A 13337-nucleotide genomic window follows, 5' to 3' on the forward strand; every position below is an offset into this window, starting at 1 on the left:
ACCTCGTTCCTCTTATACTCTCTTCTCTGCGTTTAACAGTGGAATTCCTTTGGCACCTATTCATCCCCGAGACTTTTAAGCACATCATTATTCGCGCACTCAATTCTACATCACACAACGTGAGCCCTCCTCCACATTTTCCTATCACAAGCAGAGTTATGTGCATTTACAGAGAACTATTGTGCAAATGTGGCCGATGACAGCTCTTAATGGTCTTCCTTTTTACGTCATGTAGACAAGGTACTCGGAAGATTTCTGCATAAAAAGTCAAATTAGACCTGATGACATTGGAAACACGATAGGGAGGAAGAGAGAAGAGGAAATTACGAGTTTCCCAATCAGAAGCAATACGCTGTCGTACGTTGCTTTTGGAAAGAGACAGGCCCATAGGGGCGCTTCAGATTAGCTAACAAGGTCGGGCAGGGCGCTGACGTAACGGCGGAGACTCCGACACTCCTCTCAAACTGGAGCAGCTGGTCCCAGCCCCTGGAGAAGGCTGGTGCGTCCATGGAGCTTGCGTATAAATACCGGACGGCGAACTGGAGGGGTCACTCGCAGTGCAGCGTCTGTCTCCTACGCAACATGAAGGTAAGACAGCCGCGGAGAGACTCCGACGCCAAGGCACTGATCGTTATACGCTTGTCCCACTGTCAGTACCTGAGGAGGATTCGTAGGTTACATGACCGAAATTCTAATACAGATCACACACAGTTTACATTTTCATATTTTGAGGGCCACATACAGAATTACGTCTTAACCGATAGTCTGAAGATACTAGGGAACTTCATGTTCTTCCGAATTCTGTGTAATTTGTAGTCGAATATAGATAGGAGGGGAAACAATTCACTTATTCATTACGTTGCTAAGGATTGCACACGCTTAGAAATAAGGATAAGCGGTGATTAAAAAGATTCCGTTCGGGAGCCGCGCAGTCCAGACTCGGTATGCCAATCACACAAAATCTCCGTGAGCTCTGAGACAATCACCCCACGAACGTACCAGGTCGAAGATACCCGTTAGGTAAAATACCGTGTCCTGCTGCGTGAAGAGGTCTGCAACTGCTTGACGCACAATCTCAGCCGACATGAATCATCGCCCCTCCAAGGCATTTTTTATAAGGGATCGAAGGTTTAATAATCACATTGGAAGAGATCAGGACAATAGATTGGGTGCTCGAGAGTCTTGTTGGCGTAACTACAGCTTTACGATGTTTTCGCTATGGAAGCGTGCGTTATTTGGTAACAACGTTGCCATAATCTACATTTCCGCATTTACCACACGCACGTCGGAGACAAACAAATGCCACCCTAACCCCTTGCCTACATTTTGGTGCTTTTATACCCGGATCGGTCAGACACTACGTTGCATATACGCTACAGCAACGCGCTCAAACTGATGACAGTCTAATACAGGGTGGTCAGAAACAGTTTAAAAAGCTTGTAAGGGTGTTCCAGGTGAGGTTGTGCGCAGACACAATACTTCATAAAAAAAACTCGACTCGTTGCGCCGGTTACGAATTACTTAGCACGGAAGTAAGCACATCAGGTTGCTGCGAGCGCTAATTAACGTACGCGCACTCGCAAAAATACGACGATGCACAGACTTTAACGCGTCCCAGGGTTACCACTTGTTCAGACGCTCATTACTGGGTATAAACTGCCTTTCTCGGCAGCGATAAATTTGACGTAGATGAGAAACGGCTACGTTTGTTGGGTTTGACGAAATCGAACAGAGAACACGATTGGTGACACTGTCTCAGGCAGTCTGCTGGAATTTACATTTGGCGACGACCTGATTGGTTAACTTCGATGCTAAATAAATCGGACTCTGCGGAACGTGTTGAAATTTTTTCTGAACAATTAGTTCTTCGCATTACCTTTATAAACTTTTGACACTGTTTTTGGCACCCTGTTTAACGTGAATTGCGGGAAAAATTATAAGAGATAAAAGCAGTATTTATATTAGTTCACGATAGTAACGAAGACAGATTACAGCCTGGTAGATTGAAACTGAGCTCACCGACAGCAATAGAGGTCAGCGAATATACGGAACATGGAGATAAAGTAAAATAATGAAGAGGAGGACGAAAGAAAGTGTCGTCACTCTCTGAGAACTCAAAAGAGAAGGTAGTAGGACTGGCAGGAGATGTACTTGCTTTACAGTTTGATATACAGTAATTGACAGTAACTGCTATTTTTTAGGTAAAAGTTAAGAGCCTGACGGAAGGAAGTGCTTCAGCAATTTCTTAAATGGAATGGAGCACTGAATTTGACACACAGGGCAAGACAGCCTCTTCCAGGCGCCGACAGTAACAGCAGAGAGAACTTGACGAAGTTTGTCTTTTATGGATAGGCAGAACTACGATAGTAGATAAGTGAGATATTCTTTTGTGATTATGGTGCGATATTTGTTTACCTTGTCTGGCCGCAACTACGCTAACTGAGCATGTGTAGGACTGATATGGTCAAATGGAGGGAAGTTGCAGATTTTGCGGACAAAAGTTGTGATGGTTTATGACGTCTTTCATCGTGACTGTGTCAAGCCCTCAGGTATTTCACTGACAATAATTTATGGCTTTGGTCATAATTACAGCTCCGGTCTCTCTGTAATTCTGTTAACTCTCTCTCTCTTTCTCTCTCTGTATGTGTCAATGTGTGTGTATTCCGGACTAACCTGTCTACAGCGTGCCCTCCCCCCCCCCCCCCCCCCCCAAAAAAAAAAAGAAAACAACACCGAAAAACTTGAGGGACAGGTCCTTATACAGAAATAAGCAAAAATAATCTAGTAAACCTAGGCTGTGAAATGCATGCCTTATGAGCTGCGAACTCTTGTTCATCTACGCTACAGTGAAACACATGCTTTCTACTGAACAAGTGCTCATAATTTTTAATGTATGCATCTTAGAGCACATGTTTACTAGGCTTTTTTCTTGTTTTAGTGCAGACTACCTACTCCCAAAATATGCAAACGAAAGAGCCCACAGTAGAAGAGTTGTATTTCACAGTATCGAAGATGAACAAGTGCTCATATCTCTTAAGGTATGGGCTCTAGAGCCCTTGTTTACTAGACTTGTTTTTTGGGGCACCCTATATGTGCTAGTGAGTGTGTAGCTATTTTGGAAGATTCTGCACGGAAGTCTAAACTCGAAACGAATGTAAATTCCATAGCACACCATATGTGCAGTTTTAGTTTCATACAGTCTGACAGACTCTGTCAATTGCGAAGTAAGAATCTCTGTTATTATTTGACATACTAACAGAGATTTCGCAGTTGATTGAGTCTATTAGTCTGTATAAAGTTACCTTTACCGTAAAGCGGAGAGAAATATATTTAGTGCTGCAGCAGGATTTCCGTGAAACTGAGTACATTATTACTTGTGTCGTTAGATTTTTTATGAAACATTAATCTTAAGTCCTCAATTTTTCTATTATCATGAAAAAATTGTTTGTAGTACCATTCAGTTGTGTTATACCGCAAACGATAGTCTGCCGATACTCTATAACGTACTTTTTAAGTAAACCACTGTTTGGTTAATGCCTTTTTTCCACAATGATTTAATTAATAGAGCTACATGGCCACAGACGCTTCTCTAAGTTTATCGATGCAATGAGAAGTTAACAGAAACACTGAGAAGTTTAGAACTTTTTTCTGCACAATATATTTTATGACGTACTTGAACACTGATAGCGATGGAAAGAGTACTGACGGTATTTTAAGTAGCCCAGTAGAGAAAGGGAGAAAGACATTATTTAATCTCTTACATTATGGGTATGTAGTAACATAGCACTTTTCCAATATCTATCGAAATTTCCTCAGTTACTCATGGTAGTTTCAAGTCGATCACAGACAAATGCAGTAAGACTCTGTTCCTTTACAGACGTAACTACAGAAAAAATTTTCTCGTTGGTGTTCTGTAATTCACTAGAAGTCAAAACCATAGCGGTCACAAAACGAGTAATTGACTTCTAAGGGAAGTAAATACAAGATTTTATAAACAGAACAGTTTGAAGTGAAAATGATCCGCCAATGCTTGCTATTAGTTTACTAACATATACCATTCCTGATTTTGATGGATAGACACTTAAAGTGACACCCATTTGTCGAATTTCCTTTGAATCATGTGTCATTCTCACTAGATTGAACATTCTACTGGTGGTTAAAAACACTAAGGCAAGGAAATATTTATCTTGTTAACTCTAGGGAATGTATTAAATTCAGACTGCAAGCACCTTATAAACGAGGAAAGTTGTCATGTGGTTCTCAAACAACACAATGCAGGTAATCCACTGGTTACCGTTGTGGGCTGTTTGGTGGAACCTCCACCCCCCCCCCTTCCCCCCATAGTCTTCTGAAGTAAATTTGACAATGAAGCTCTGAACTAGTGATGTACCTGGTTAATGGAATTATGTTAGTTTACTGTCTATTGTCCAATTTAGTTGTCTACGTCCGACATATACATTTACATTACTACTCTGCAATTCACAATTTAGTGCCAGACAGAAGGATCACTGAACGACTCTCAAGCTAGTTCTGTACCGTTCTATCCCAAAGAACGTGCTCGAAAGGCAAACATAAATGTTACGCTGCGAGTTCTGCTTTTTCTTATATTAGTGTGACGATCATGTCATTCTATGTAGGATCAACAAAATATCTGCAACTCTGGGGAGAAAGTTGGTGGTAGAAATTTCATGTGAATATACTGCCTTAACGAAAACCGGTTTTGTTTTAAGGATTGCCGCCACAGTATTAATAATAAAATAATGATTGTCATATATGAATATATACCATGTAAATTACTATTATATACACAGGTTCCCTTTAACAGAATATGTTTCCTGCGCATCATTATTTGTATAAAATTCTAACATTTCAGTTGTAGTAGACGGTTGTAATGCGTATGATAAACGGACAAAATTTGTCTTTTGACAGGTGTACGTCGTCCTGTCAGCGCTTGCTCTGTGCGTCATCGCCGAGCCACCAGTCGACCGATCTTACCTGCCTCCCAGCTCTGAGTACGGACCTCCCTCGGCCTCCCCTCTCAGCTCTCAGTACGCCGCCCCAGCAGCCAACGGCCTCAGCACTCAGTACGGAGCTCCTGCGCTGACAGGCGCTGCTTTTGGCCGCTCAGGCGCTTCCAGCCAGGGTTCAGCGGCTCGCGTCTCCTCCAGCTTTGGAAGCGCCTCCTCCAGGAGGTTTGGAGCCGGCAGGAGGATCGGAGGTGGTCTCTCCACTCGCTATGGCGCTCCTTCGACGGCTGGCCGAGCCGCTGGCTTCGGCGGACTCGGCCTGTCCACACAGTACGGCGCCCCTTCTTACTCTGGTGACGCGCTTTCCACTCAGTACGGTGCGCCCTCTGGTAACGCTGATGGCCTTTCTACAGTGTATGGAGTTCCCGGATATGGCTACGGTCGCGCTGGAGCCCAGGAAAATCCACTTGCCGTAAGATTCTCCTCTATTTGTCACAACGTCTCCAATTTGTAAATTTTCCGATGTCTCATATACTGATCGGAGTTATATGCTAAACAAGAAAAAAGTTACGATGAAATGTTTAATTTACGTAACTAAAATGTCAATAAGCAGTCAATGGAGTATGCAGTGTTTAGTGCAGCTTTGTGAATAGAAATCCTAACCACATATGATGTGTTTTTAGTGACACATAACATTCATTTTTATCATTAATTGATTAAATAACTTCCTGGTGAAATTGTTGTAGTCACCTCCAGTTCTCTTCCAAGGTGGGAGATCTATATCATATAATAACTCTTTACAAAAACTCATAATGTGTTACTGGAGAGAGATGCGAACTTCAGTAAAAACATAAAAATTATTGCCTGAGGGATTGTTAATATTTCAGTATAAAACAATTTATATCGCTATCTTTCACATTCATAAATATGTCCTCACTGATCTACAATTAAACACTGGCTTCCTAAACATTTCAATATGAACTTTTTTCTGTCTTTCACATTCATAAATATACCCTCACTGATCTTCAATGAAACATTCACTTCTTCACATTCACATTCAATGAAAATATTCACTTTCTAATGAAGGTAATACTTAAAAAAGGAAAATCTTGCAGTCAACGGTGTATGCACTGTATAGTGCATCTTTGTGAATAGAAATCCTAACCGCATATCAAGTATTTTAAACGATTTCTTTTTACTATTTTCTTAAAAAAAATTTCATGTCTTTCAAAATTGCATCTTCACAATAAAGGGAACAAAACTGGTTTATGGTCAGGAGTATCAACGACGTAAAAGATTAAAAATTAAAGATGCTGTACTAAGATCGGCATCTAGAGTGGCGTTAACATATATTCAGCACCATACATACTTAGAATAAATATTTGTTGATTTATGGTCATGTATACCTCCCTTTGCTGCAGTTAGTAATTGATTTGCTCTTCCTTTCAACGAAAATAAATTGTAGGCTAGTGCTGATTGTAGGAAATGCTGCAGAAATGATGATTACTTAAAATTTATTTGAAAAGCCATTTGAATACATTGTTACTTATGGTAGCCATATTAGAATATCTGGCTTTCAAACGTTAAAAAATTCAATTAATTAAAACAAATATACTTGCTAACCAGCTGTTAATGTGGAAAAGCACCAAAGCAAAACTATTTTTTTCCGACCAGGAGCCGGCCAACTACGAGTTCAGCTACTCAGTGCAGGACGGCGAGACGCTGAGTGACTTTGGACAAGAGGAGTCCAGGCAGGGGGAGAGCGCCCAGGGCCAATACCGCGTGCTGCTGCCCGACGGCCGCAAGCAGATCGTCTCCTACCAGGCGGACGAGGGCGGCTACAGGCCCACCGTTGAGTACCAGGACACCGGACTCACCGCCTACTCCGCCGGCGGATACGGCTTCGGCAGGGGGCGCGCTGGATCTGGAGCTCGAAACAGTGGATACCACTACTGAACAACTACTGGACTGTTCAGAATGATGAAACTAAACGATGCTACCATCTAATGTACAACATACGAAACTCATTCTAGAGACATATAGATATAGTATTTATAAAGAATGGATGTTACATTTCAGATCATAGAATGAATGTTTGATGTACGTATCTCCATTAGAGCTCAGTACGTTTTGTATTTTGCGTATGAAAATGAATAAATTGTTCTAAAAGTCAGTTATTCTGATCTCAGTTTTCCCTGCATCTTGTACGCCATCATAGACTTATATTATACACACTTACATTCACAGCATATATATTTTATAGCAATCAGTGACAGTACAAAAATGAAAAACAGTATATGCAGAAAGTTTCATCTGCCTCTTGATATACTCCCTTAGATATGAAGGCTTCATGCATGTGTACTACAGATTTCGGACGTCGGTTGCTCTTCACTGAAAATTTCATGAGACATATTTGTAATCAGTATGCAAATCCGAGAACAAGATTTTTATTCCATACAGCCATGCAGATGACAGTATATTAGAAAAGTGTTGATCTCATATAATAACATAAATGAAATGATAGTATCTATTTTCTAAGTTTGAACCACTTTCTTTTACAATCAGTTGATGCTCATTACTGTTGAAGATAGCTATCTTAATCATTGCTTCCTCATTCTTTGAGATGTTACTGTCAGTATTTGCACAAACTCACGACGACAGAATGCAGTGTACATTGTGAATAACAGTTCTTTGTAAGCCAGGTTTAGCAACTGGCTATGAATTGCTTTCTGTAACGGGTAGCGGAGGTCACGAATGTCTGTAAAATGACTGAAGTCGTCAGAAAGCGAAAAAACGTTGTTCTGTAATCATGTCACCTATATTGTGAAGTAGAACTGGTGGAATGAAACGTTTCGCACTTAATTCAGTACCTCACACTGCGTGAATACAAAATAGTACAGTCTGCGATATTCCTGAGCTGGTGAGAAACAATGACTAACATCTGGAGCTGCGAAAACAATCGTTGAAATTACCATCATGCTTCGTAAAGTTTGAAAGATCTTTTCCTTCCAGTGTAGGGACCTCAGTGAGCCCAAATCGTATGCAAGAAATCATATTTTTAATTGCTTCTTTTGTGTTTCTATTAAAGATATCACAGGATTCATCATGCCTTGCACATATTTTTGATTGAATGATTTTAATAGAACATTCAGAACTATTGCACAGTCTTCGGGCGTAAGTTCTAGAAACTTTTATTTAATAAATGTAGGGTTAGCACGGTATTTACGCAGATTTGCACTATTTTCTTGATATGGAATGTAATTTTGCTGATTAAATTGTGCAGTTTTGCGTGACTTCGGTATTATTTCCGGTTTTTAATATTGTTTTCGCTTTCATATTCCTGAAAGTAAGAAACAGCGACGAGGCAGAACATTTTGGCCACCTACCTCATAGCCAGTATTTCCACCTTTGCCAGGGATAAAAGTGGCGACGCGCCTTAGCATGGAAGCAATGAGGTCTTGTTAGACTGCTGGAGGGAGCTGGCACCACATATGAACACACAAGTCACCCAATTCCCGTGAATTCTTGGGAGGGGGCGATGAGCACTGACGCCACGCTCAGTCACATCCCAGATGTGTTTGATCGGGTTCAGGTCTGGCGAGACGGCGAACCAGCACATCAACTGAAACTCGCCCCTGTGCTCTTCAAGCCACTCAGTCACCCTCCTGGTCATGTGACATGGGATATTATCTTGTCGAAAAATGCCACTGCCGACTGGAAACATGATCGTCATAAAGGGGTGTACTAGGTCTCCAACCGGTACACGATACTCCCTGACTGTTATGGTGCATTGCACGAGCCCCACTGGAGCCATGGATACGCACGTGTATGTTTCGCAGAGTATAATGAAGCCACCGCCAGCTCGCCTCCCCCTAGGAATACTGGTGGCAAGAAGCTGTTTTCCTGGATGACGCTGGATCACGTCCTCCAATCGTCATGATGTTGAAGGTATTGGGCTTCATTAGATCATGCCAACGTTTAGTGCCGATTGGTACGCCCGCAATTCAGTCGTAGTTGTCGATGTCGTGGTGTTAACAGTGGCACCTGCATGGGTCGTCGGATGCGAAGGCCCGTCGTTAAGAGTATTCTGTGCAGTGAGTGTTCCCACACACTAGCACTCCGCCCATCATTAACGTCTGATGTTAGTTCCTCTACAGTTCGCCGCCTGTCCTGTTTCAACAGCCTACCCAGCCTACAACGACCGATATCTGTAATGACGTGTGGCCACCCAACCGCACGACGTCTAGACGTGGTTTCACATTGGTTTCGCCACGTGTTGAAGACAAACACTTTAGCACTCCTCGAACACCTGTCAAGTCGTGCAGTTTCCCATATGCTCGTACCGAGCCTGTGGGCCGTCACGATCTGCCCTCGCCGCGTGGGGTAGGCGGTCCGGTCCGCGCGGCTTACCCCATCGGAGCTTCGAGTTCTCCCTCAGGCATGGGTGTGTGTGTCGTCCTTAGCGTAAGTTAGTTTATGTGTGATTAAGTAGTGTGTAAGCTTAGGGACCGATGACCTCAGCAGTTAGGTCCCATAAGACCTTACCACAAAGTACCAAATTTCGATCTGCCCTCAGTCAAACTCAGGTTGATAGTGCAATTTCCCCACCCATTCTACTCACGGACAGCACGCTCACTCATACTACATAAATCGCGCGTGCCTGACTAGCAGTTATTCCTCGCTAAATGACGATGCTACTGTCTGGACCTGTTTATATCGATAGCAAGTCGACGGTCATAATTTTCTGGCAGATCAGTGTGTATTTACAACTAGTTTTGTGTTGCAGTGAGAAGTTAATAAAACTCTGACTATTCTGAACAGAAACAACTGCAAGGTTGCTGAAGAATGCTGAAGAATGTTGAAGTTAAGAATAAAACGCGAAGCTTAATTCTGAAGATTTAATAAACTGAAAGTGACGATCATATAAATTCCTTTCTACATAGGCCCCTACCTGGTGATATGAAATGAATGGCTTGAATAAATACAGGACATTTTAGTGCGCTGCTTTATGCAGTATGATCTACAAATGAAAAACGATTGTTCAGAATCACTAAAAACGAACGGAAACTGAAAGTATTTGTGTAACTCCGACAATACTACAAATTTTTACATCAACAAAGGGCTTAATTTCGAAATTATGATGCTGATTGCAAAATTTATTAAAACATTTATGTTTTCCTAGACATCTTGCAGCAGCTGTCAAATGGTTTTAAAGTTCTTTGTGGAAAGTAAGATATCACTCCTTTTAATCAAACCAATTGAAGGCATATTCCAAACCAATGTGAGCAATATGAGACTGTATTTCATCGTTCCCCAACCCTTGCGTAATTTTATGAAGCACAGAATCTCCATTTTTTAAAAGAAAAAGTCACTGGGTTATGAAAGTAATTTTTAATCTGAAAATATCACCGTGAAGTTTCTTTTGAATGCTCCACATAATCTGTCACTCTTATATTTTCTATAATTTTTACGTGACAATTATCCTGACATGAATGAAAGCATACTGTAAAGAAAGAAATTTTTCCAGTAGTTATTTATTGTCAGTAATCTACAAAGGAAAAGAATCGGTGTGTAAAAATGCAGTACTAGTAATATGAATGAGAAGAAATTAAGTATTAATTAGTGTAACGAACTTTTATGTTTAAGAAAATTAGATGTCAGCTGTCTGCGTGAACCTAACAACTTTACTAGTCACCATCTGTACACAATATGAACACGCAGTAACAGTTCGTCACGATGGAGTTTGAGATAAGGCATCCAGCTACAGGTTGCGATGTTGTTGACTGTCCATTAGCAGGGCGACAGGTTCATGGAGCCAAGTGGACGTTGATAATAATTGATAGTAATGGGAATTACATAGATTCATATATTTCGAGTGAAAGACACAATAGTTGTTGTGTTGACAGGCGGTGGTCGGCACACTGAGACGCAGTCTGGTCTCAGATGGGGGAAACGCGGTCACCTCGCCGACCCCCCCCCCCCCCCCCCCCCCGTACATAAATAGTGTACTCCATATCGCGGCTTATGCGAAAGGAATGGGCAATCTGGAAAAGGAAACGGACCGACATGGCTCAGCCTCCCCCCTTTTTCTGATAGAACTAATTAAGTTGACTTGACGTAAACCCACAACAATTTACTTGTGCAGATATTCTGTAAAAGAAATTACCAGGACTATGTTTCTGCTTGATCTCACAGGGGCAAAGAGCCGCAGAGCCTATTTACTAGTATAGCCTGCCCCTCCCCCTCCCTTGGGGCTGCCCACGAAACTTCGCTCCCTTACTTTAACTTCATGGTCCTTACGACCTTTGAAACTTACTATGGACGTGCTCGATACTGCATCTCGCCCTCCTCCAATTCTGACGAATAATTTCTGGACTAACCTGCTTTGAAAGAAGATCATTAATAGACCGTAAGTTAACTAAAGGGAAATTAACCTGATAAACGTATATAAGCGGCTCTTGGGAGGCTTTACGAGACTCTTGGTGGGACGTCTCGCATGTGAAATTGAGCCGGGAAATCGAAAGATCACACTTCCTTTGAGATCAGTGCTGCCTTCAATTTATGATTTACTCACTTCGCAAAGTATGGTTACGGATAGTACGGAGTGGGGTGATACGGTTGTCAGAATTCAAATATATATATGTAAACAGTTTGGAAGTGAAAGGAAAAGTCGTAGGTGGTGCGAAGGTAGAAAAAATGTTTAGAAGATGGCAAATGGTCGAAGGAGGTAGGAGGTATTGCCCCGCTTCTGGGGATCAACCAGCAGGAATGGGAAGAGACCTCTTCCCTTGTAATAACCTCTGTTTAATCCCGGCAATTAAAGATCTTGCTTCCCCTTCAGATTAGTAAAGAGTTCAGGGATCTCTGTCAACAACTCTGTTTTCCAGTCCACAGAAGAACCCCCCTCCACCTCCTCCCTGGTGCTGGTGACTCGGGACCTCGGCTTCGAACATATAGCTTAAGGCTTCCGCCATCTGATTATCAGGGCCGCTAATATGTCTGACCTTAAAACGGAAGGTGGAAATCTGCCCAGCGCACTATTCATCCAGTCTTCAGGGGACATGTCAGAACGTATCTCAGGACCTAGTTATCGATTTCTAGAAGAAATTTGCTGTGCTGAACGTAAAACGCAAATTTCTCAAGGGCAAAGACAACTAGCAATTCTTCCCATTCACAAACGGAACAATTAATTTCAGGGGGTTACATCTTACTGGAAGTGTAAGCTCTGGGATATCGCTCCGCGTTTTTGTTCTGCAGAAGAGCGGTCACTGTCAAACAAGTGGATGTATCCATTCGGACAACAAACAGGCGCTGAATATCGGGAGTAGACAAAATGGGGGGATTATGAAGGGCCTCTTAAACAGTATCCAAGGATATCTGATGACTCCCGTCCCAGTGGAAATCAATTCTATTCTTACAGTGTATAAATGAGCCGAACTAAACAAGCAAAATTTGGAGCAAATTTACGAAAAAACCGGCCCTACCAATAAATCTAGCTACAGCCTTCTTATTTCTGGATGCAGGGAATCTATCCAAGTACCAAGTTTGATTTTGATAGATCCTGGTACCCTTGGCAGAAACTAAATAGCCTAAAGCTGATATCTGTGGATATGCCAACGTAACTTTGGATGCTTTGACAGTGAACCCTGCCTCCCTAAGACGCTCCAGAAACGCCTCCAGGTCCTTAAAATGATCAGCGAAGGTGGCATTATAAACCTTCAAATCGTTGAGGTAGTTATATACACATTTAAACTTCAGATCCCCCATGACACAGTCTAAAAGGTGTGACAAAACAATCTCACCAGTGTCCATGCCAAAAGGAACCCTGTTGAACTCATATAAATTCCAGTCTGTACAGAATGCGCCAATATATTTATAATCCTCAGACAAATTAATCTGATAATATGCCTGATTAAGATCAAGAACCGTACAGAACTCGGCCCCAGCAAACCACATAAAACAAATGTTTAAATGAGACAAAAGTACAGAACCTCCAACAATCTTTTGGTTAACTAATTTGTCGTCCGCCACTGGACGGAACTCCCCACTCTTGGCTTTAGGTACTAGACATACGAACGATGGATAGGGCGCTATAGAGAGTCTGATAACTCCATACCATAATCAAGGATCGTAAGCTCTTCATTTTTGGAGGTGATTATACTGAGCCTGTCTAACTGGCACGTCTTCAATAAGGATGATCTTGTACTGAATCATATTCACTATGCAAAGTTTATCAGTTAAGACCTCTGAGAAATCACTAAAAACCTGCAACAATTAATGAGTCTCGTCTGAACCTAAGTGGTTGACCTCAAATTTCCCAAAGGGGCACAACGCGGCAAACATCCAAAGAACTATGACCGGAACACAAGG

At 41.9% G+C, this 13337-nt stretch overlaps 1 protein-coding gene across 1 annotated transcript; it reads left to right on the top strand.

The window, feature by feature from the left end:
- Positions 1–552: 552 nt before the first annotated feature.
- On the top strand, positions 553–7085 carry LOC124798668 (pro-resilin-like). Its single transcript, XM_047262168.1, has 3 exons — positions 553–588; positions 4930–5439; positions 6642–7085. Exons 1-3 carry the CDS (start codon positions 583–585, stop codon positions 6921–6923), a joined length of 798 nt encoding a protein of 265 aa, XP_047118124.1. The 5' UTR covers positions 553–582; the 3' UTR covers positions 6924–7085.
- Positions 7086–13337: the final 6252 nt, after the last annotated feature.

Source organism: Schistocerca piceifrons, chromosome 5 (genome assembly GCF_021461385.2).
Source record: "Schistocerca piceifrons isolate TAMUIC-IGC-003096 chromosome 5, iqSchPice1.1, whole genome shotgun sequence".
Taxonomy (NCBI): domain Eukaryota; kingdom Metazoa; phylum Arthropoda; class Insecta; order Orthoptera; family Acrididae; genus Schistocerca; species Schistocerca piceifrons.